The sequence below is a fragment of the Pan paniscus genome, chromosome 20 (genome assembly GCF_029289425.2).
Source record: "Pan paniscus chromosome 20, NHGRI_mPanPan1-v2.0_pri, whole genome shotgun sequence".
Lineage (NCBI taxonomy): Eukaryota > Metazoa > Chordata > Mammalia > Primates > Hominidae > Pan > Pan paniscus.
In genome coordinates this window covers 51645061-51667176 of record NC_073269.2, presented here as the reverse complement: position 1 = coordinate 51667176, position 22116 = coordinate 51645061, and the positions used below count along the sequence as shown (strand labels likewise).

Genomic DNA, 22116 nt, shown 5'->3' with positions numbered 1-22116 from the left:
TTTAGATATGCTAGACATAGGGTCTGGTTTACACACTCTTCAGTTTTTCTTTTTTCTTACAATGCTTAAAAACTGTAAAAAAACTCTTCTTAGCTTAAGTGCTGTACAAAACAGGTAGCAAGACCCCTGCGTAAGAGAACGCTTGCATATGTACATAACGATCTTTACGGTAGCAGTGATGTGAGAGCAAGAAATTGGAAATAGCTTAAATGTTCATCAAGAGGACAGGGGAGGCTGGGCACAGTGGCTCACGCCTGTAATCCCAGCACTTTGGGAGGCCGAGGCGGGTGGATCACTTGAGGTCAGGAGTTCAAGACCAGCCTGGCCAACGTGGTGAAACCCCATTTCTACTAAAAACAAAAAATTAACCAGGCATGGTGGCACACACCTGTAATCCCAGCTACTTGGGTGGCTGAGGGGCTGAGGTGGGAGGATCACTTGAACCCTGGAGGCGGAGGTTGCAGTGAGCCAAGATCGTGACACTACACTCCAGCCTGGGAGACAGAGCAAGCCTCCTCAAAAAAAATTAAACAAAACAAAACAAAAAAAAGATGAGGGCAGGGAATAGTGAAACCCTTGGACATACTTTTCTGAAGCACGGAGTGAGCAGCAACTTAAGGAGGTGTGGACTGGGCAAGGTGTGTCATGCCTGTAATCCCAGTGCTTTGGTGCTTTGAGAAGCCAAGGCAGGAGGATCACTTGAGGTCAGGGAGTTTGAGACCAGCCTGGACAACATAGTGAGGCCCCATTTCTCTCTTTTTTTTTTTTTGAGACAGAATTTCATTCTTGTTTCCCAGGCTAGAGTTCAATGGCGCAATCTCGGCTCACTGCAACCTCCACCTCCTGGGTTCAAGTGATTCTCCTGCCTCAGCCTCCCAAGTAGCTGGGATTACAGGCATGCACCACCACGCCCAGCTAATTTTTGCATTTTTTAGTAGAGATGGGGTTTCTCCATGTTGGTCAGGCTGGTCTCGAACTCCTGACCTCAGATGATCTGCCCACCTCGGCCTCCCAAAGTGCTGGGATTACACGTGTGAGCCACTGCGCCTGGCCGAGACCCCATCTCTAAAACAAAAAAAAAAATTAACTGGGTGTGGTATCATCCATCTGTGGTCCCAGCTACTTGGGAAGATGAGGTAGGAGGATTGCTTGAGCCCAGGAGTTCGAGGCTGTGGTGAGCGATGATTGCGCCATTATACTCCAGCTTGGGATACAGACTTAGACCTTGTCTCTTAAAAAAAACGGGTGGCATGAAGTGTGTAAATGACATGGGTGACATAGAATGAAAACATCCATTAAGTGGATAAAAAGTTGCCAGAGATACAAAGGGAATGAAAAAAATCAAGGAAACACCCAAAATACCATATATTAATACATGTAAAAAGTCCACTTTAAACTCATTGCAAGGGTTACCAGTGAGATAGAGAGTGTGGGGTTAATTTGGTGGTCACAGAGATCTTTTTTTTTTTTTTTGTAGAGACAAGGTTTTGCTATGTTGCCCATGCTGGTCTCGAATTCCTGGAATCAAGCTGCCTCGGCCTCCCAAAGTGCTGGGATTACAAGTGTGAGCCACCGCACTTGGGAGGTCTCAAGTCTGTCTTGAAAATGCCAAATTTGGCCGGACCTGGTGGCTCATGCCTGCAATCCCAACATTTTGGGAGGCCGAGTTGGGTGGATCACCTAAGGTCAGGAGTTTGAGACCAGCCTGACTAACATGGTGAAACCCTGTCTGTAGTAAATACAAAAAGTTAGCCGGGTGTGGTGGCACGTGCCTGTAATCCCAGCTACTTGGGAGGCTGAGGCAGGAGAATCGCTTGAACCCAGGAGGCGGAGGTTGCAGTGAGCCGAGATTGCACCATTGCACTCCAGCCTGGGCAACAAGAGTGAAAACTCTGTCTCAAAAAAAAAAGGAGGGGGGGGAATTTTATCTTGCTTCTAAGCCTTCATACTGATTGTTCCCTCTGCCTTAGAACACTCTTTGGGGTATTTGCGGAGCTGACTCTTCTCTGTCAGGTCTCTGCTCAACTGTCCCCTCCTCAGAGACCTTTCCTGATTCCCCTGTTTCAAAAGCCACCTCCCCCACCATGGAAAATTGAGTGGCTGAAGTGTGAGAGGGATAGAGAAAGACTTCATTGTATGCCATCTTGCACTCTTTGCATTTCAAACCAAGTGAATTTATTACCCATTCAAAACTACCTGAATTAAATAAATTAAAATTTTAAAAATTGGAAAAAGTAAAAAACCCGAAGTAGCTCCCCTAGTCATTTTCTCAACACATCCTCCTGTTTTATTTTCTTCGTGACACTTGTCAGTGTGCAAGATGACTTTTTTTTTTTAGTATTAATTACAGACTGGGCGGGAGAATGGCATGAACCTGGGAGGCGGAGCTTGCAGTGAGCCGAGAGAGCACCCTTGCACTCCAGCCTGGGTGACAGAGCGAGACTCCGTCTCAAAAAAATAAAAAAATAAAAAAATTACAGATTGCATCTTGCTATGTTGCCCAGGCTGGTCTCGAACTCTTGGGCTCAAGTGATCCTCCCACCTCAGCCTCCCCCAAGTGCTGAGATTACAGATGTGAGCCACTGCACCTGGCGAGATGACTTTATTTATTGATTCCCTTGTTTGCTGCGTCTCCTGACCAAGAGGTCAGCCCCACGGTGGCAAGGATCTTGGTGGGTCAGCCTGGTTCATGACTGTGAGGCTAAGGCCTGGCACACAGCAGGTGCCCTGTAACGTATTTGCTAACAGACTAGGCAAAACATGTTTTCTTGTTTTTTACAAGAAAATGTATTTGGAATCACTTATGTAAATAAAGTTTAATAATCAAAACTCTACTTCCCCTCAAAAACAGATGAGTAATAAGAAAGAAAGAGGTTATTGGACTGGGTTATCTCTCAGAATCTGTTCGGCTCAGAATATTTCAAAAACATTTGGTTGGGGGTTTTTGGTTTTTTGTTTTTTTGTTTTTTTTTTTTTCGTTTTGGGCTTTTTTCTTTTTGGTCTGGATGTTGGTGGAATTTCCCCATTCGTAAGACTTTTCTGTGAGAGGGAAGTAAGAGAAGAAGAAATAAGCGTTTTGGGTTCCTACATTGGCCTTCCTTCCTTCCGCTGGTACATGTAGTTGGGGAAAGGGTCGGTTTTCTTCTTTAGTTCTGTTGAGGCCCCAGAGAAGCAAAGGATCCCCAAAGGACAACAGCTGTCAGGCCTCCATGTCCAAGGCTGAGCCCAAATGCGTGGGGGTGGACTTCCCATCCCCATCCTGCCCCTTCTGTAACACAAAATGTGGGAGAAGGTAATGAGAAATTCTGTCTTGTCTCCTGGCACCTCTTCCTTTCCCTTTGAGGGACTACCATATCCCATCTCACAATCCATTAAGGTTTGAATGGAGTGGACCCCAACCCCAAGTGCGACCCCAGCCTGGCCAATCAGACACAGTGACTGGTCAGCATGTGACCTGGTGTGGCCAATGAGAACCAGCCCCCAAAGACCACTGCTGCAACTCCGGGGAAATTGGCAAACTTTCTCCACTGGGGAGGACAGGCTGCTGGGGTGTAAGCCTGGAGCTGCAAGTCTCCGCTACCTCAGGAGGAGACCCTGAAAGGTAATGAAGCCAACTCGGAGAAAATAAAAAGAGACCATTCATGATGACATCATCTGACAACTAGATGCAGCCATGCCTTAAGACTCTAAACTCTTCGATTAATGGCCCAGTAAATTCCCTGTTTTGTTTTCCCAGCTTGAATTGGGCTTCCATCTCTCACGACTCAGAGAAAACTGACAAATACCTCCTTCAGCTACTGAGAAATTATCAACAATCCTCCCTCATCAACATGATAATCACCAAACTCCCATCTCTGCCATGCAAAGGCCTTGGGGCTCTAAACCCAGCTTCCTCCCTCCCATTTCTTCCCTGATCCCACTCCATGCCTCGGTCCACCACTATACCTCTTTGGATATCTCCAAATTCTCCTTAGCTATCTGGGCCCCATTACAGCTTCTCTTGTCTAAGACCTGGATCATACTCATGTATGTCCTGATGGTATCTGCTGTGCGTCCAGGCCTTAGAATTGGTCATTAGCATTCCCTGAATGTTTCCATCTTATTCTTGGATGTGGGAAGCACTTGGGCTGATGGGGCAATGCAGAGCGTTGCCGGCTCACATTTCTTGGAGGGGAATCACAGTCTCTTCTCTGCATCTGCGTCTCCCTCCTCATGCCTTGCACAATGCTTCAGGGCTGGGAGTAGGAATGTATTAATATAGGAAGCTGGCTGGGTTGCAGTGGCTCCCGCCTGTAATCCCAGCACTTTGGGAGGCCAAAGCAGGAGGATCCCTTGAGCCCAGGAGTTTGAGACCAGCCTGGGCAACATAGTGAGACCCAGTCTAAAAAAAGAGAGAGAGAGAGAAAAGGAAGGAAGGAAAAAAAGAAAAAAAAAAGAATGAAAGAAGAGAAAAGAGGAATAAAATATATCAGGCAAATCCCTTATCCTCACTGGCTTCAATTTCCCTGTCACTAAGAGGGGTGGGCCGGGGGGGGGGGGTCCTCTCCTAAGAGAAACATTGGAGAACACAGGATCCTTACCTCTCCGCACTCTTCTGAGACCTGGCAGATCTGAGAATAAACTTCAGCAATGACAGTGGCCCTGGAGAGCACAGGAAGGCCCTCAGGAGGGGACCCTCCTCCTTCCACCCCACCCTCATTCCACCCCACCCTTCCTCACCCCAACTCACTTGCAGTCCAGCCCTCCCCCAGGAGGTAAATCTGGGATGTCCTCTGAGGCCAGAGTCCTGAAAACTGTGTTCAGGCTGGGGGGCTTCTGAGCAGAGGCACACAGTTCTGAGAAAGAGTCAAGAGTTAGGCTGGGCACAGTGGCGCACGCCTGTAATCCCAGCACTTTGGGAGACCAAGGCGGGCGGATCACTTGAGGCCAGGGGTTCGAGACCAGCCTGGACAACATAGTGAAACCCCGTCTATACTAACAATACAAAAATTAGCTGGGTGTGGTTGTGCATGCCTGTAATCCCAGCTACTCAGGAGGCTGAGGCAGGAGAATCGCTTGAACCCGGAAGGCAGAGGTTGCAGTGAGCCAAGATCACGCCACTGCACTCCAGCCTAGGAGACAGAGCAAGACTCCATCTCAAAAAAAAGAAAGAAAAAAAGAAAAAGTTATGGCAGAGCCTTCACTGGCCAACCACCCCTCCAGCTGGGCCCCCAGAGTCTGCTCACCAGCGATTCTGCGGCCCAGGGCTGCGTCCAGTGCCAGCTCCCTCCTGATCGCCTCCTCAGAAGGCCTAGGGGCCCCAGGGAAGCAGACCAGGATGCAGGTCATGTTGTCCAGGCTGCCCTGAAGCCGGTGGAGAAAAAGGAGCCCGGTGGGGGAGAGTCCAAGGCAGAGCTTCCCAACAATCCCCAGGTTCAAGTCCCCCACTTCATTCTACTTATGCCCATTTCTTTCGCGTCCCACCCACCTGCCAATCCTCTCCTACTGGGACCAAACCCGGTCCTAGGCCCTCCCAATTGAGAGAACAATGCCTTTTCCCTAAAGCTCCGCCCGCTCTGATGTTTACCTGCTCTTCCACCTTCCAGCACTAATCAATACTTCCGGCCCGGCTCCTACGACCCAGAATCGCCCCATTCCAAAAGACCACGCCCTTTCTCTTAAATCCCTTCCACTAACTCTCCCGTGCCTCAAAGCATCCCTCAGGCTCCGCCCCTGTATTTTGGCCCTGCCCACTTCAGGCCACGCCCTTCGCTTGAGCCCCATCCCCTCCTTTTCTAGCTTTACTCTTGCCTCTCCATCAAAGCCCTCCTCCCCAAAACCCCGAGGCTCTCTCCCTCTGCTGCACCAAGCCTCAAAGGTACCACGCCACGCCCCCAGGACCTTGCACAGACACGTGTCCAACAGCTGCGCGCAGAGAAGCTCTGGGGCCAGGCCCAAGCGGAGGCGCGAAGCCACCAGTCCCGCCAGGGCAGCACCAGACACAGTGTCCCAGACGCCATCAGAGGCCAGGAGCATGAACTCGTCCTCAGCCTGGCGTGCCAGTGCGGCCACCTCAGGCTCCGCAGAAACGAGCTGTAGCTCGGGGGGCCTCCCCGGAGCCTCCTTGTAGGCAAAGTCGCCCAACGCTCGCGACACGGCCAGAGAGCCCTCGACGCGGCGGCGGCGGATGGTGCCGCCAGCGGCGTGGATGCGCTCGCGTTCCCGGGGTCGAAGGGGCCGGTGGTCCTCTGTGCTGAAGGCCACGGCGCCAGCGCGGCTCAGCACCGCGCGGGAGTCACCGCAGTGTGCCAGGTACAGAAACCGCGGGGAGACCAGCAACACCACGGCCGTGCAGCCGCCCGTTTCCACGCGGGGCCAGAGGGAGCGCAGGCGCTCGTCGGCGCTCAAGAAGGCTCGGCGCAGCGCCTCGCGCACGCCCTCGGGCTCGCTAGGCTCCGGGCCCAGCTCCTGGAGCACATGGCCTGGCAAATGGCGTGCACCGAAGCGGGCAGCTCGAGCACCACCGTGGCCGTCGAGGACGGCAAACAAGGCCCAGCCCGGGGGCAGACCAGGTAACGAAAGCCAAGTGCAGTGAGCATCCTCCATGCGCGCGCGCCAGCCTTGCGCTGCGCTCGCCCCGAAGCGCAGGCCCCCAGACGCCTCGGCACCCCCGTGCGGCCGCTGGGCTCGGCGCGGCGCTGTCAACAGAGACCGAGGCCCTTCGTGGGCCCTGCGCCCCGCCTCCTCCTCCTCCTCTTCCTCCCTCCCCTCCTTCTCCCTCTCCTTTTTATTGCAAGCGGTCCAGAGGAGACGCTGCAGCTGGCGGGCCAGGACCGCCATCCTTCAGCCCTGGGATCAGGAAGGCTCCACCCTGTACACCTGCCCGCCCCCTCCATTAATCCCCTCCGCTGTGAGATTTTAAACCATCTAAATCTCCTTCCTGTCCTTTGACCTGCTCTTTAGGCGGGTCACTAGAAGGAATTACACTTCTGGGTCTCCTGTTTCCTGCACATACAAAGCGGGGTTTGGGATCTGAATCAGGAAAAAAAAAAGAAAAAAGATAATACTGTACCAGTGGCAAACTATTACATAGTACTAATGTGTCACACACTGTTATACATCATCATCTCCAGTTTACATATGGAAGAAGAAACAGTCACAGAAGTAACCGGTGTTCCAGGGAAACTAATTCTAGAATCTGTGTTCTCAACACAACACTCAGTCCAAGCTCCTCCCACCTCAGTGGTACAGCCCCCAGCCTCAAAACCTGTAAATACCATACTTGGCCGGGCGCGGTGGCTCACGCCTATAACCCCAGCACTTAGGGAGGCCGAGGCAGGCGGATCGCTTAAGCCCAGGAGTTTGAGACCAGCCTGGGAAACATAGCGAGACCCCGTCTCTACAAAAATTAACATTTAGCCAGGCGCGGTGGAACACACCTGTGATCCCAGCTACTCAGGAGGCTTAGGTGGGAGGATCACCTGAGCCCGGGAGGTCGAGGCTGCAGTGAACCGTGATCGTATCACTGCACTCCAGCCTGGGCGACAGAGCGAGACCCTGTCTCAAAAAGCTATATATATATATATATATATATATATATATATTTTTTTTTTTTTTTTTTTTTTTTTTTTTTTTTTCTTTACTGTTTTTAGTTCGACCCCTCCCCTCTGGGGCTTCGGTTATTTTCTCTTCCAGGCCCCGCCCATCCAGGATTCACGCACACAGCTCCAGACCCTTCTAATTTTCGCAGACCTGGAATCGCCTGGAATCCGACCCCACCCAGTTATATTTGAATAATTCCCTGTTGCTTTAGCCCTGCCCACGTTTGAGCTCCTCCGCGTGCCCCAAAAGTTTCTGAATCGTTTCATTCGACCCCCTTTCTCGCTCCCTCTGCAAATCTAGGCTCGGACCCTACCTCAGAGCATTAGAATCTTTCCACCCCCTCCTCAATGGCACCCCGAGCTCCGCCCCAACCCACCCAGGGATCCACGCTCTCATCCTCTCTGCCGTGGCTCGTTCACCAACCTCTCCCAAGTCCCTCGCCCGACTCCAGGCCTCCTTCCCTCTTCCCCTAAAGGCTGCGCCCTCTGCGATCTAGGCCCCGCCCTTCAGGCCGCTTTCCCCTCCTTCCTGGCGCCGTAGCCCACCCTCTTGGCTCCGCCCCTTTAGTAAGAAGGCCACGCCCCTCCGCCTGATCCTCGGCTTTTCCCCGCCCCTCACCCTCCCTCTGGTACCGCCCTGCCCGTCCTCTGGCCCCGCCCCCGGCCGCGCGCTGCAGTGCCTTCCCCACCTCGGCCCCGCCCGCCCCCGCCGAGCCGAGCACAGGGCGGCGGCGGCGGCGGCGGCGGCGGCGGCTGCTGGAGCAGCCCGGGAGGAGGAGGCGGCGAGAATGGCAGCGGCGTCGTGGGCGCGGCGGAGATGAGCGCCCGCGACCCCGGGCCCAGGGCGGCACAGCCGGAGTGGGCGGGGGTCCCGATGCAGGCCCGAGGGGGGCCATGGGGCAGGTCCTGCCGGTCTTCGCCCACTGCAGTGAGTAGAGGAAGGCTGGGGCCTGGTGTGGGCCCCAGAGGTTCAGGTGGGGTACTCCCCGGTGTCCCCTCGGCGCTTGCCCGCAGGAGAGCCGGGATGGGGGGAGGAGGCATAGGAGACAAAGGAAGCTCTCCCCTCCCCCGCGCTCTGGCGGCGACGGGGGCAGCCTGACCCGGAGGACCTGGACGAAACAGGGCGGAGGTGAGGGGGCACTGAGACAGCAGGCGGGGGGCGCGCTGCGCTCTGGGACGTACCGCCCGGCCCCGCCCGGGAGCGAGGACGCGCGCGGGGAGCTGTCCCCTGGCTCTGGTGCTGGCCGCAGCTGGCGGGGAGGGGGTTGAACGGAGGGTAGAGACAGGATGGAAAACAGGGGTCTGGCTCCCAATCACTTGTCTTCGCATCCCATCCCCGTTTTCTGTCCAAGAGGCAGCCCCGACCTCGCCCAAACTGTCCAACCCTGTCCCGGGAAAACAGCCATCCGTGGTTTGGGGGCAAGGACTCATGGGTCCTTAGCGGTCTTTACCACTGGTTAATGGTAATCCTGGGGAAGACCCACACCATTCCAGGCCTCCCATTCCCCAGCTGAGGAAACGAGGTGAGGGCACAGGGCGTCAGATTTCAATTTCCAAACCGCATTGAGCATCATCTATGTGCAAAGCTCTGAACTAGCTCTAAGGGGCTGGATTCCCAGCTGAAAACGCCTAGCCTGATCCTCACAATCTCTGAGCTCGCAGCTATAACAGTCCATGTCTACCGTTCTCTGTCCCACACATGGGGGTTCTGACAGCTGGGGATTTCAACACCCTTAGATCTAGCCATTTCCATGTCTCGCGTGTCCAGATGCCAAAATTCTGAGAATTGGTGATTTCAGCATTTTCGAGTATCATCCCAACATTCTAAGATCTTGTCGTTAACTTCAGATTACAAAGGGAGGACCACCTCGTCTGTCTCTCCCCACCGCCCTTACCTCTCTGTTCTCACCTCCCACTCCTCTCCTTCTCATTCACTCTTCTCCAGTCATATCTTCGCACCTCTCAGTTCCTCAGATGCCAAGCATGGTGCCTGGCTCAGGGCCTTTGCACTGGCTTTCTTCTCTGCCTGGAAGACGTCCCTGAACATCTGCATGGCTTCCTCACTTCCTTCAGATCTCTGCTCAAACGTCATCTTATCAGAGAAGCCTTCTTGACCACCCTACGAGAAACAGCACCCCTTCACTTTCTCTTCCCCTACCCTTCTTTACTTTACTCCGTATGCTCATCTGCACCCGACGTCATATATCCACTTGTTTATTGTTTGTCTATCCCAAAGAGTGTCAGCTCTAGGAGGGCAGGGATTTTGTCTGTTTTCTTCACAGCTGTATCCCCAGGACCTAGAACAGTGCCTGGCACATAGTAGGTGCTCAATAAGTGGTTGTTGAACGAATGAATGAATTGAAACCTCCTAAGATTCCTACTTTGAAGACTCTAAGATTAAGATTCCTGGATTTGGACTTCAAAGACTCTGAGCTTCATCAGGCAGTGATGCTAGGTTTTAGAGTCTGTGTGCAGAATGTTCTAAAAGTCCTGTGATTCAAATATTCTAAGATTCCAGGACTGGGACACTTCTGTGATTCGGACAGTCTAAGCTTCTAAGAGTCTTCGATTCTTTCCCTCTCGCAGAAGAAGCTCCGTCTACAGCCTCCTCAACTCCTGATTCCACAGAAGGTAAGTGGTGGGGAGCATGTGAAGGGGCTCAGGGCTGGGCAGCTCAGGGGCCTGCTGAGGGAAACAAGGCTCTCCTTCACCCACTGCAGGAGGGAACGACGACTCCGATTTTCGAGAGCTGCACACAGCCCGGGAATTCTCAGAGGAGGACGAGGAGGAGACCACGTCGCAGGACTGGGGCACCCCCCGGGAGCTGACCTTCTCCTACATCGCCTTTGATGGTGTAGTGGGCTCCGGGGGCCGCAGGGATTCAACTGCCCGCCGCCCCCGCCCCCAGGGCCGCTCAGTCTCGGAACCACGAGACCAGCACCCTCAGCCCAGCCTGGGCGACAGCTTGGAGAGCATCCCCAGCCTGAGCCAATCCCCGGAGCCTGGACGACGGGGTGATCCTGACACCGCCCCTCCATCCGAGCGCCCTCTGGAAGACCTGAGGCTTCGGTTGGACCATCTGGGCTGGGTGGCCCGGGGAACGGGATCCGGGGAGGACTCTTCCACCAGCAGCTCCACCCCGCTGGAAGACGAAGAACCCCAAGAACCCAACAGATTGGAGGCAGGAGAAGCTGGGGAAGGTGAGATGTCCGAGGTGCTGGGACCGAAGCCAAGAGGGGTGGGTGGTTTCTCCTTGGGGCACCTCCAAGAAGAAAGCTCACGGCCTTCTCTCTCTACCGTATCAGAACTGGACCTACGACTCCGACTTGCTCAGCCCTCATCGCCCGAGGTCTTGACTCCCCAGCTCAGTCCGGGCTCTGGGACACCCCAGGCCGGTACTCCGTCCCCATCCCGATCGCGAGATTCGAACTCTGGGCCCGAAGAGCCATTGCTGGAAGAGGAAGAAAAGCAGTGGGGGCCACTGGAACGAGAGCCAGTAAGGGGACAGTGCCTCGATAGCACGGACCAATTAGAATTCACGGTGGAGCCACGCTTTCTAGGTAAGCAACGTGTATGAAGATGCTGCATTGGCCCACAGAAGGCAAAGGGTGAGAGGATTTTGAATTAAAGGGACCAACCTCGCAAAGGAACAGTACATAGTGGAAAAGGGAAGAGATAGACGTGATATCACGTCTGGCTAGACGTGATAAACTCCGCTTTTTAAAAAATTTCCCCGGCCGGGCGCGGTGGCTCATGCCTGTAATCCCAGCCCTTTGGGAGGCCGAGGCGGGCGGATCACTTGAGGTGAGGAGTTCGAGATCAGCCTGGCCAACATGGTGAAACCCCGTCTGTACTCGGGAGGCTGAGGCAGGAGAATCGCTTGAACCTGGAAGGCAGAGGTTGCAGTGAGCCAAGATCGCGCCACTGCACTCCAGCCTGGGCGACAGAGCGAGACTCCGTCTCAAAAAATAAATATAAAATAAAATAATCCTCCCTCTTCTGGAGCGCTCCTCCTAGTGGCTGATTTTGGACAGGCCAAATCCCTGAAAAAATACAGTTCTCTCCTTATTTAGATGTGGCCGTAGAATATAAGTAAACTCTGTGCCTTTTAAAAACTCTTCTTTTTGGCCAGGCGCAGTGGCTCATGCCTGTAATCCTAAACACTTTGGGAGGCCGAGGCGGGAGGATCCTTTGAAGCCAAGAGTGCAAGACCAGCCTGGGCAACATAGGGAGACTCGATCTCTATTTGAAAAAAACAAACAAAAACCCTCTTTTTCCTGACCACATCTATTGGCCAGTTGTAAAATGACCCAGCCTTACTTTAAAATATGCTCCGCCTCCAGGAACAGCTATGGAATGGTTAAAGACATCATTGCTTTTGGCTGTTTACAAGACGGTTCCAATTTTGGAATTGTCCCCACCTCTATGGACAGCCATTGGCTGGGTCCAAAGGGGCCCCACCCCCCCTACTCCTGTCCTCCGGGTTCTACTGAAGTGGGCAAAATCCCCGAGAAGCAGCGGTGTCCCCAGCCTCTCACTCGGAGCCGATATGGGGAGTAAAGGTGGGCTTGCGGAACGGGCTGGACGGGGGCTGAGGTCGGCGGAACGGGGTCCAAACTCGCCCTTATCTCCTGCACATCCGGAGCATTTTTATTACTGATCTGCTTCCGCAGCGCTGCAGGCTGGGGCTAGGCGGCCGAGGGGCAGTATAGGGAGGACCCAGAGGGAGCATGGGGTCCCTTCTCCTTCGAGCCAGCACTTTGGGGCCCAGGAGCAGGGAGGACCCCCTCCCCCAGCCTCGGCCCCAGGCAGCGCTGTCACTCAGGGGCCAGACGGGCCAGAACAGCTGCGGGGAGGCCCCCTCCCCCCAGCGTGCCTAAACTTAGCCCCCGCCTCAGGCGACCTGGCCCCTCCCCCACCCACTGGCGCCGGCCACTAGGAGCCTGCCTGGGAGGGCCCTGCTATGGGGAGGGAGGGGCTGCCCTATTTGGAGGTAAATGAGAGGAGATGCATTGGAAGGATACAGAAGTGAGGGGTGAGCCTCTAAGAGGGACCGGTCGGAGGGGTCAGTTGGAGGGAGTGTGGGAGGATAGAGAGGATCTGGAAAGAAATAGAAAGGTACTGAGTTCCTGGTTTTCAGGACTCAAAGGAAAGCAGATTACTAAAGTTTCTTTTTCTTTTTAAGCCACAGAGTCCCCCTCTGTCGCCCTTTCTGGAGTGCAGTGGTGGGATCATAGCTCATTGCAGCCTCCAACACCTGGGTGCAAGTGATCCTCCCACCTCAGCCTCCCAAGTAGTTGGGACTAGAGCCACAGGCCACCACGCCCTGCTAATTTTCTTATTTTGTTTGTAGAGACAGGGTCTCACTATGTTGTCCAGGCCTCAGGTGATCCTCCCGCCTCGGCCTCCCAAAGTGTTGTGATTACAGGAGCGAGCCTAAAGTTTAGACAGATGAGATGAAGGTTGGGGTACAAAGGTCACTGGTCAGGGCTGAGGTTGGGTTTAGGAGGTGTGTTTTAGGGTCTCAGAAAGGGGTCAGAAATTTGAGTTAGGCCCTGGAAAGGAGTATGGCGTGATTAATACATTTAGGACTTAGAAACATGTGTTGCTAAGGGTATCAAGGGGATATCACTTTACACCTGACAGATTGGCAAAACTTAAAAAGAACTGCAACCCACTGCAGGGCAGGATGCTGGGAAAAGATCTTTCTCTTGCTTCTTGTGGAAATAAGAACTGTTATGGTCTTACTAGTAAGCAGTGTTTCAAAATTTATGACATTAAAAAAATATATATGACCGGGCGCGGTGGCTCATGCCTGTAATCCCAACACTTTGGGAGGCCGAGGTGGGAGGATCACTTGAAGCCAGGAATTCAACCTGGGCAACATAGCGAGACCCTATCTCTACAAAACATTTAAAAATTAGCCAGGTTTAGGAGGTCGAGGTGGGCGGATCACAAGGTCAGGAGATCGAGACCATCCTGGCTAACATGGTGAAACCCCGTCTCTACTAAAATACAAAAAATTAGCCGGGTATGGTGACGGGTGCCTGTAGTCCAGCTACTCGGGAGGCTGAGGCAGGAGAATGGCGTGAACCCGGGAGGCAGAGCTTGCAGTGAGCTGAGATCGCGCCACTGCACTCCAGCTTGGGCAACAGAGCAAGACTCTGCCTCAAAAAAAAAAAAAAAAATTAGCCAGGCCAGGCATGGCGGCTCATGCCTGTGATCCCAGCTAGTTGGGAGGCTGAGGCACAAGAATCTCTTGAACTCGGGAGGCAGAGGCTGCAGTGAGCTGAGATCATGCCACCGTACTCCAGCCTGGGTGACAGAGGAAGACTTTGTCCAAAAAAAAAAAAAAATTAGCACGATATCGTTGTGCCACCTGTAGTCCCAGCTGCTAGGAGGCCGAGGTAGGAGGATTGCTTGACTCTGGGAGGTAGAGGCTGTAGTGAGCCATGATCACGCCACTGCACTCCAGCCAGGGTGACAGAGTGAGACTCTGCCTCTAAAAATAAAATAAAATTAAAAAAAATGTGGCCGGGCGTGGTGGCTCACACCTGTAATCCCAGCACTTTTGGAGGCCAAGGTGGGTGGATCACCTGAGGTCAGGAGATCAAGACCATCCTGGCTAACACGGTGAAACCCCATCTCTAACTAAAAATAACAAAAAATTAGCCAGGCATGATGGCACATGCCTGTAATCCCAGCTACTCGGGAGGCTGAGGCAGGAGAATCGCTTGAACCTGGGAGGTGGAGGTTGCAGTAAGCCGAGATTGCACAATTGCACTCCAGCCTGGGCAACAAGAGCGAAACTCTGTCTCAAAAAAAAAAAAAAACAAACCAAGGCCAGGCGTGGTGTCTCACACTTGTAATCCCAACACTTTGGGAGGCCGAGGTGGGAGGATTACTTGAGGTCAGGAGTTCGAGACCAGCCTGGCCAACATGGTGAAACCCCATCTCTACCAAAATATAAAAAATTAGCCGGGTGTGGTGGAGCCCTCCTGTAATCTCAGCTACTCAGGAGGCTGAGGCAGGAGAATTGCTTGAACCCAGGAAGCAGAGGTTGCAGTGAGCCAAGATTGTGCCATTGCACTCCAGCCTAGGCAATAGAGCGAGAATCCATCTCAAAAAAAATAAAAACAAAAACAAAACACACACACACACACACACACACACAGACACACAACCAGTCCACCCAGCAATTCCACCCTGGGAATCTGTCTCAGAAATAGTCACTCCAGGAGGTGAGAATATCTGTTGGAGGATGTTGCTTGCAGCCCTGCTTGCGGTGAAGGGGTTAGGAAACAAACTGAATGACCCAGCAATAGGTACATGGTTAAATAAAATGAATGAGAGCACAAGAGCACAGCCACAACACAGAATACTATGCAGCTCTTTAAAAGAATGAATTAAGGCCAGGCGCGGTAGCACATGCCTGTAATCCCAGCACTTTGGGAGGCTGAGGCAGGTGAAATGCTTGAGGCCAGGTGTTTGAGACCAACCTAACAAACATAGCAAAACCCCATGTCTACTGAAAACACAACAATTAGCCAAGCATGGCAGCATGTGCCTGTAGTCCCAGCTACTCAGGAGGCTAAGGTGGGAGGATAGCTTGAACCCAGGAGGCTGAGGTTATAGTGAACCAAGATCACGCAACAGCACTCCAGTCTTGGCAACAGAGTGAGACTCTTCAAAAAAACAAAAAAGAATGAATGAATTAAAAGTTAATCAGGGATGGTGGCTCACATCTGTAATCCCAGTGCTTTGGGAGGCCAAAGGTAGAGGATCACTTGAGACCAGAAGTTCAAGGCTGAAGTGAATTATGATCACACCACTGCACTCCAGCCTGGGCAACAGAGCGAGACCCTGTCTTTGGAACAAAAGGGGGAGAGGGAGCTATTTCAGTTGATTAGGAGGAAAAGTGGAGTGAAGTATGCATGATGCAGAAAAGTGTGTATATAATTCCATTTGTCTTTTTCTTTTCTTTCTTTCTTTTTTTTTTTTTTTTTGAGAGAGAGTCTTGCTCTGTCTCCCAGGCTGGAGTGCAATGTCGTGATCTCGACTCACTATAACCTCTGCCTCCCAGGTTCAAGTGATTCTCATGCCTCAGCCTCTCAAGTAGCTGGGGTTACAGGCGCCTGCCACCAAGCCTGGCTAATTTTTGTATTTTTAGTAGAGATGTTTCAGCATGTTGGTCAGGCTGGCTTTGAACTCCTGACCTCAGGCGATCTGCCTGCCTCGGCCTCCCAAAGTGCTAGGATTACAGGTGTGAGCCACCGTGCCCAGCATAATTCCATTTTTCATAAGAAATGACCAAGAAGCATCAGTTTGTATTTCTGTGTCCACACATAATTATATGGGGAGGAGTAAGATTAATGGGACTCGCTAGGTGTTTAACTTGGGTTTTCCAGAGGGAGAAGAAGGGAGGTAAGCAAGGAAGAAAAGAGGCTGCTAAAAATTTGCGGCCAAGCATGGTGGCTCACGCCTGTAATCCCAGCACTTTGGGAGGCCAAGGCGGGTGGACCACGAGGTCAGGAGTTCGAGACCAGCCTGACCAACATGGTGAAACCCCGTCTCTACTAAAAATACAAAAATTAGCCGGGAATGGTGGCACATGCCTGTAACCCCAGCTACTTAGAAGGCTGAGGCAGGAGAATCGCTTGAACCAGGGAGGCGGAGGTTGCAGTGAGTCGCGATTGCGCCACTGCACTCCAGCCTGGGCAATAGAGAAAAAAATAAAAATAAAATAAAATAATTTTTAAAAAATTGCAAATCGGGCTGTGTGCTGTGCCTCACACCTATAATCCCAGCACTTTGGAAGGCTGATGCGGGAGGATAACTTGAGGCCAGGAGTTCGAGACTAGCCTGGGCAACACAGCGAGAGCCCCCCACCTCTAAAAACAGAAACAAAAACAAAAATTAGCTGAGTGGTGGTGCACACCTGTAGTCCCAGCTACTGAGGAGGCTGAAGTGGGAGGATCACTTGAGCCCAGGAGATCGAGGCTGCAGTGAGCTATGATTGCACCACTGCCCTCCAGCCTGGGCGACAGAGTGAGACCCTGTCTCTCAAAAAAAAAAAGGAAATCAGGTTATGCTCAAACAGGTGTGTCGAGAAGTCATTTTCAGCTGTAGGACAGGGAAAGGGAGGTGAGGAGACCAGCCAGGTCAGGTACAAGCCCTGATGCCCCCCACCCCTCCACAGTGGCGGACCTGCTGTACTGGAAGGACACGAGGACGTCAGGAGTGGTCTTCACAGGCCTGATGGTCTCCCTCCTCTGCCTCCTGCACTTTAGCATCGTGTCCGTGGCCGCGCACGTGGCTCTGTTGCTGCTCTGCGGCACCATCTCTCTCAGGGTTTACCGCAAAGTGCTGCAGGCCGTGCACCGGGGGGATGGAGCCAACCCTTTCCAGTGAGAACCCCTGGCCCCTGACCTGAGCCCCTGTCCTGACCCTAAAGCATGACCCACGACCTCAAATCAGGCACCAACTCCCACCCGGACCCCGACTCATCTTCATCATTTTTCATCCCGATCCCCTAACCTACCCTTCAATCCTAATCTCTGATCCTAACCTGGTACCCTTCATCCTCGATCCCTTCCCCTGACCCTGACCCTGACCCCAGCCCTCTACATGTGATTCCTCTGAGCTGCCCCTCAGTCCTAACTCTGGTCTTCTCCCAACCGCCATTCCTCTCCCTTGTTTCAGCTGCCCCTGCACCAGTCTGAGCTGGTCACCCACTGAGTCGCCCCACACTCCTTTGTCCCCGCAGGGCCTACCTGGATGTGGACCTCACCCTGACTCGGGAGCAGACGGAGCGTTTGTCCCAGCAGATCACCTCCCACGTGGTCTCGGCGGCCACACAGCTGCGGCACTTCTTCCTGGTAGAAGACCTCGTGGATTCCCTCAAGGTGGCCTGAAGCTCTCAGCCCCTCCTGGGTTCCCCCATTCACCTCTGCATGGCTAGGGGGTGGGAGGGCGACTGTTGGGTAAATTCACAGCATGGGAGGGAATTCCCGGTGGGCTCTGCTGACCCTGACCTTCACCCCCAGCTGGCCCTCCTCTTCTACATCTTGACCTTCGTGGGTGCCATCTTCAATGGTTTGACTCTTCTCATTCTGGGTGAGCTGGGAAGGCTGTAAGGGGCAAATGGGGACTTGGAGTCTGGTGGGGGACAGGGCTCCAGATGGAACTGTTCATCTCTTGGGAACACCCTGACGCCCCCATCTCTGTACCCACAGGAGTAATTGGTCTATTCACCATCCCCCTGCTGTACCGGCAGCACCAGGTGAGTGTGACACCCTCAGTTGTCAGCACCCCAGCTAAACATGGGGGTCTGACCATCTCCTTCCAGAACCGGGGTCCCGTTGACAGATGTCCCGGCCAGACACAGGTGTCCTGGCTGCAGCACCTTCCCAATACAACCAGAGTCTAACTAACATGTCTTATCAGCATCAGGCAGGGACAGGCTTTTTGTTTGTTTTTGTTTTGTTTTGGGTTTTCTTTGAGACAGAGTCTTCCTCTGTTGCCCAGGCTGGAGTGCAGTGGTGTGATCTCGGCTCACTGCAACCTCCATTTCCTGGGCTCAAGCAAGTCTCCTGCCTCAATCTCTGAGTAGCTGGGATTACAGGCATATGGCCACCGTGCCCGGCTAATTTTTGTATTTTTAGCAGAGACGGAGTTTTGCCATGTTGGCCAGGCTGGTCTCAAACTCCTAACCTCAAGTGATCTGCCCACCTTGGCCTCCCAAAGTGCTGGGATTACAGGCGTGAGCCACTGTGCCCAGGCTTTGCTGCCTTTTTTTTTTTTTTTTTTTTTTTTTTTTGAGATGGAGTCTCGTTCTGTTGCCCAGACTGGAGTGCAGTGGCACGATCTTGGCTCACTGCAGCCTCTGCCTCCCAGGTTCAAGCGATTCTCCTGCCTCAGCTTCCCGAGTAGCTGGGATCACAGGTGCCTGCCACCATGCCTGGCTAATTTTTTGTATTTTTAGTAGAGACCGGGTTTCACCATGCTGGCCAGGCTGGTCTCCAACTCCCGACCTCAGGTGATCTGCCCGCGTTGGCCTCCCAAAGTGCTGAGATTGGCCTTCACTCTTGATTTTAACTGACATATCAGTTAAATGCTACTGCATTCCAGACTGGGTGACAGAGCAAGAGTCTGTCTCAAAAAAAAAAAAAAAAACACCAAAAAATAAAAAATAAAAACATAAAAATAAAATCAAGAGTGGGATGGCTGTTGCCCACAAGACTGACATTAGCAGGACTGCTGACATCCATCCTATCCAGAGACAGGCGGATCGACTGACAGCCCCTTCTCCAGCACAGCTGGGAGCCACATGATAATATGCCCTGCCAGTTAGTCCTAACTCTGTCCTTCACAGGCTGGAATCACCAAGACTCACAATTAAACTGTATTTAAATCAGGCCAGGCACAGTGGCTCACAACTGTAATCCCGGCACTTTGGGAGGTTGAGACAGGAGAATTGCTTGAGGCCAGAAGTTCAAGACCAGCCTCGGCAACATAGTAAGACCCCCATCTCTACAAAAAGGTTAAAAATTAGCCAGGTGTGGTGGCACACACCTATAGTCCCAGTTACTCTGAAAGCTGAAGCAAGAGGATGAGTTGAACCCTAGGAGGTAGAGGCTGCAGTGAGCTGTGATCATGCCACTGCACTCCAGCCTGGGCAACAGAGCAAGACCCTATCTAAAAAAAAAAAAAAAAAAAAAAAAGGCTGGGTATGGTGGCTCACGCTTGTGATCCCAGCTTTGGGAGGCTGAGGCAGGTGGATCACTTGAGGTCAGGAGTTCGAGACCAGCCTGGCCAACAAGGTAAAACCCTGTCTGTATTAAAAATCCAAAAATTAGCAAGGCTTAGTGGTGTCCACCTGTAATCCCAGCTACTCGGGAGGCTGAGGCAGGAGAATCGCTTGAACCCGGGAGGCAGTGGTGGCAGTGAGCTGAGATTGCACCACTGCAGTCCAGCCTGGGCCACAGAGCAAGACTCCGTCTCAGGAAAAAAAGAAAAAGAAAAAAAAGAACAAGAAAAAAATAAATAAATAATCCAAAAATTAGCCAAAAATTAGCCGGGCATGTTGGTGCACACCTGTAATCCCAGCTATTCGGGAGGCTGAGGCAGGAGAATCGCTTGAACTCAGGAGGCTGAGGTTGCAGTGAACCAAGATCATGCCACTGCACTGCAGGCTGGGTGACAGAGCGAGACCCTGTCTCAAAAAAATAAATAAAAATAAATAAATAATTTTTTTAAAAACACGAGTATATAAATCAATCCACTCAGGGACTCAGTGACCAATGCCAGTGCCTTCTGTTCTCACCCTACCCCACAACACACACGTATGCAAACTCACTCAAAGATTAACCATCGTGCCCAGGACACGGCCTCACTGCCAGATACTTGTGCGTTCCACCTGACATCACTCTCCATACAGAGTATGGCCTAACTCACTGACCCTATAACTGGCATCTCTGGCATCTAATGTATTCTATGAAGTTTAGAGCCGGGGGTGGCGTGGTGGGCCACTCCTCACAACTCCTAATTTGGAGGTTGGGGAGGAAGCAGCCTCCTATGTGACTAAAGAGAAGAAACCCCTCCAATCCCTTCTTTCACCTTTCTTTGGTCTCCCCAGGCTCAGATCGACCAATATGTGGGGTTGGTGACCAATCAGTTGAGCCACATCAAAGCTAAGTAAGAGCATGGGGCGGAGGTCGATGGGAGGGGGAAGTGGGGGAGCTTGGGAACCTTTCCTTTCTACTCTCGCTGTCCGCAAATCTCCTGGGGTAATGTCCCCTTGAAAAGGCTGAGGAGGCAATTCCAATGTAGGCCACTAGGTGGAGGGCAGGAGCTGGCTTCGGGCTCTTGGTCAGTTTCCCACCCAGCTTTCCCCGTTGTCCCCAGATGCCCACCCCGCGTCTCTTGCCCCACCTCGTGATCCCACCTGTTTCTCCTTCAGGATCCGAGCTAAAATCCCAGGGACCGGAGCCCTGGCCTCTGCAGCAGCCGCAGTCTCCGGATCCAAAGCCAAAGCCGAATGAGAACGGTGTCTCTGCCCGCAGGACGCCTGCCCCCACCCCCCGCAGCCCTCTGCCCCACTCCATCTCTTGTCCGTTCCCACCCACCCCCCCTCCTCGGCCCGAGCCTTTTGCCGGTGGGTGTCAGGATCACTCCCACTAGGGACTCTGCGCTAATTACCTGAGCGACCAGGACTACATTTCCCAAGAGGCTCTGCTCCAGGAGTCCAGGAAAGACGAGGCACCTTGGCCGCGGGGCCTGCTGGGACTTGTAGTTGCCTAGACAGGGCACCACCCTGCACTTCCGGACCCGCCGCTGGAGGCGCCGTGAGGCGTTGGTGTCTCCTGGACGCTACTAGCCCCAACGCCGGGGCTTTGCATGGGGCCCAGGGGAGGCCTGAGCTTGGATTTACACTGTAATAAAGACTCCTGTGGAAAACCCGAGGCCTCTTGTGCTTCCAGAACCCTCCAGTTGTTCACCTTTCTGCACCGAAAGGCACTTAAGTGACACTCCAGGAGAACCTTCCCCATCTCTGGGGAAGGAGCTCCCTCTGCCATCTGTGTAGGTTATGAAATGATTGAGGGGAGGCCGGGCGCAGTGGCTCACGCCTGTAATCCCAGCACTTTGGGAGGCCGAGGAGGGCGGATCACTTGAGACCAGAAGTTCAAGACCAGCCTGGCCAACATGGTGAAACCTCATCTCTACTAAAAATACAAAATTTAGCCGGGTGTGGTGGTGCATGCCTGTAATCATAGCTACTCGGGAGGCTGAGGCATAAGAGTCGCTTGAATCTGGGAGATGGAGGTTGTAGTGAGCCAAGATTGCGCCACTGCACTCCAGCCTCGGCGACAGAGCGAGATTCTGTCTCAAAAAAAAAAAAAAAGAAATGATTGAGGGGAAGATGCTGACAGACCACCCATTCCAGGGTTAGCCAAGCCTTGGCAGCCACTTCCCATGCCTGTGCTCAAGGCAGACATCACTAATGGATCCCACACCCTGCCTATTGTGCAGCCACCTCAACTGAGCCCAAACCCACGTGTCCAACGGCCTCTGGATGCCCCTTCCACCCTAAGTCTAACCAAACGTCTTCTTCATCCTACCTGATTTCCAACTCAGGGATGTTTTCACTGCCCACGGTGTCACCAGGCCAGACACCCAGGTATGGCTCTGGACTTCTACACACTCACCTCCCACAAACAATCAGTCACAATGCTGTGTCTATCCTGCCTCACAAACTTCTCTCATCCACCCACGTCTCCCCACCCTGATTGCCTCGGGAACAAATACAGGGCCTCCCTGGACTTCCAGTTTCAACACTAATCTGAGGCCTGGCATGATGACTCACATCTGTAATCCCAACACTTCGGGAGGCCAATGTGGGAAGATCACTTGAGGCCAAAAGTTCGAGACCACCCTGAGCAACATAACAAGACCCCCGTCTCTAAAAAAAAAAAAAAATTTAGCCGGGCGTGGTGGTGCATGCCTGTAGTCCCAGGTACTTGGGAGGCTAAGACAG

General features: G+C 52.9%; 2 protein-coding genes across 5 annotated transcripts; one reads left to right on the top strand and one right to left on the bottom strand.

Moving 5' to 3' along the window:
* Nucleotides 1-1347: 1347 nt before the first annotated feature.
* Nucleotides 1348-7506, bottom strand: PPM1N (protein phosphatase, Mg2+/Mn2+ dependent 1N (putative)). Of its 3 annotated transcripts, XM_003817611.7 has the most exons (5): nucleotides 5881-7490; nucleotides 5226-5343; nucleotides 4730-4835; nucleotides 4581-4641; nucleotides 1348-3268 (listed from the first exon to the last, which is right to left on the bottom strand). In XM_003817611.7, the coding sequence occupies exons 1-5, from the start codon at nucleotides 6817-6819 to the stop codon at nucleotides 3200-3202; spliced, it is 1293 nt and encodes a 430-aa protein (XP_003817659.6). In that variant the 5' UTR covers nucleotides 6820-7490; the 3' UTR covers nucleotides 1348-3199. The 3 variants fall into 3 exon arrangements, with proteins under 3 accessions (XP_003817659.6, XP_063456478.1, XP_063456477.1); XM_063600408.1 differs by lacking the exon at nucleotides 4730-4835 and having other exon boundaries at nucleotides 5881-7506; XM_063600407.1 differs by lacking the exon at nucleotides 4581-4641 and having other exon boundaries at nucleotides 5881-7491.
* Nucleotides 7507-8252: 746 nt separating this feature from the next.
* On the top strand, nucleotides 8253-21487 carry RTN2 (reticulon 2). Of its 2 annotated transcripts, XM_003817518.5 has the most exons (11): nucleotides 8276-8508; nucleotides 10167-10211; nucleotides 10301-10780; nucleotides 10886-11140; nucleotides 11924-12142; nucleotides 16780-16987; nucleotides 17347-17485; nucleotides 17627-17696; nucleotides 17816-17862; nucleotides 20218-20276; nucleotides 20542-21487. In XM_003817518.5, exons 1-11 carry the CDS (start codon nucleotides 8475-8477, stop codon nucleotides 20621-20623), a joined length of 1638 nt encoding a protein of 545 aa, XP_003817566.3. In that variant the 5' UTR covers nucleotides 8276-8474; the 3' UTR covers nucleotides 20624-21487. The 2 variants fall into 2 exon arrangements, with proteins under 2 accessions (XP_003817568.3, XP_003817566.3); XM_003817520.6 differs by lacking the exon at nucleotides 11924-12142 and having other exon boundaries at nucleotides 8253-8508.
* Nucleotides 21488-22116: the final 629 nt, after the last annotated feature.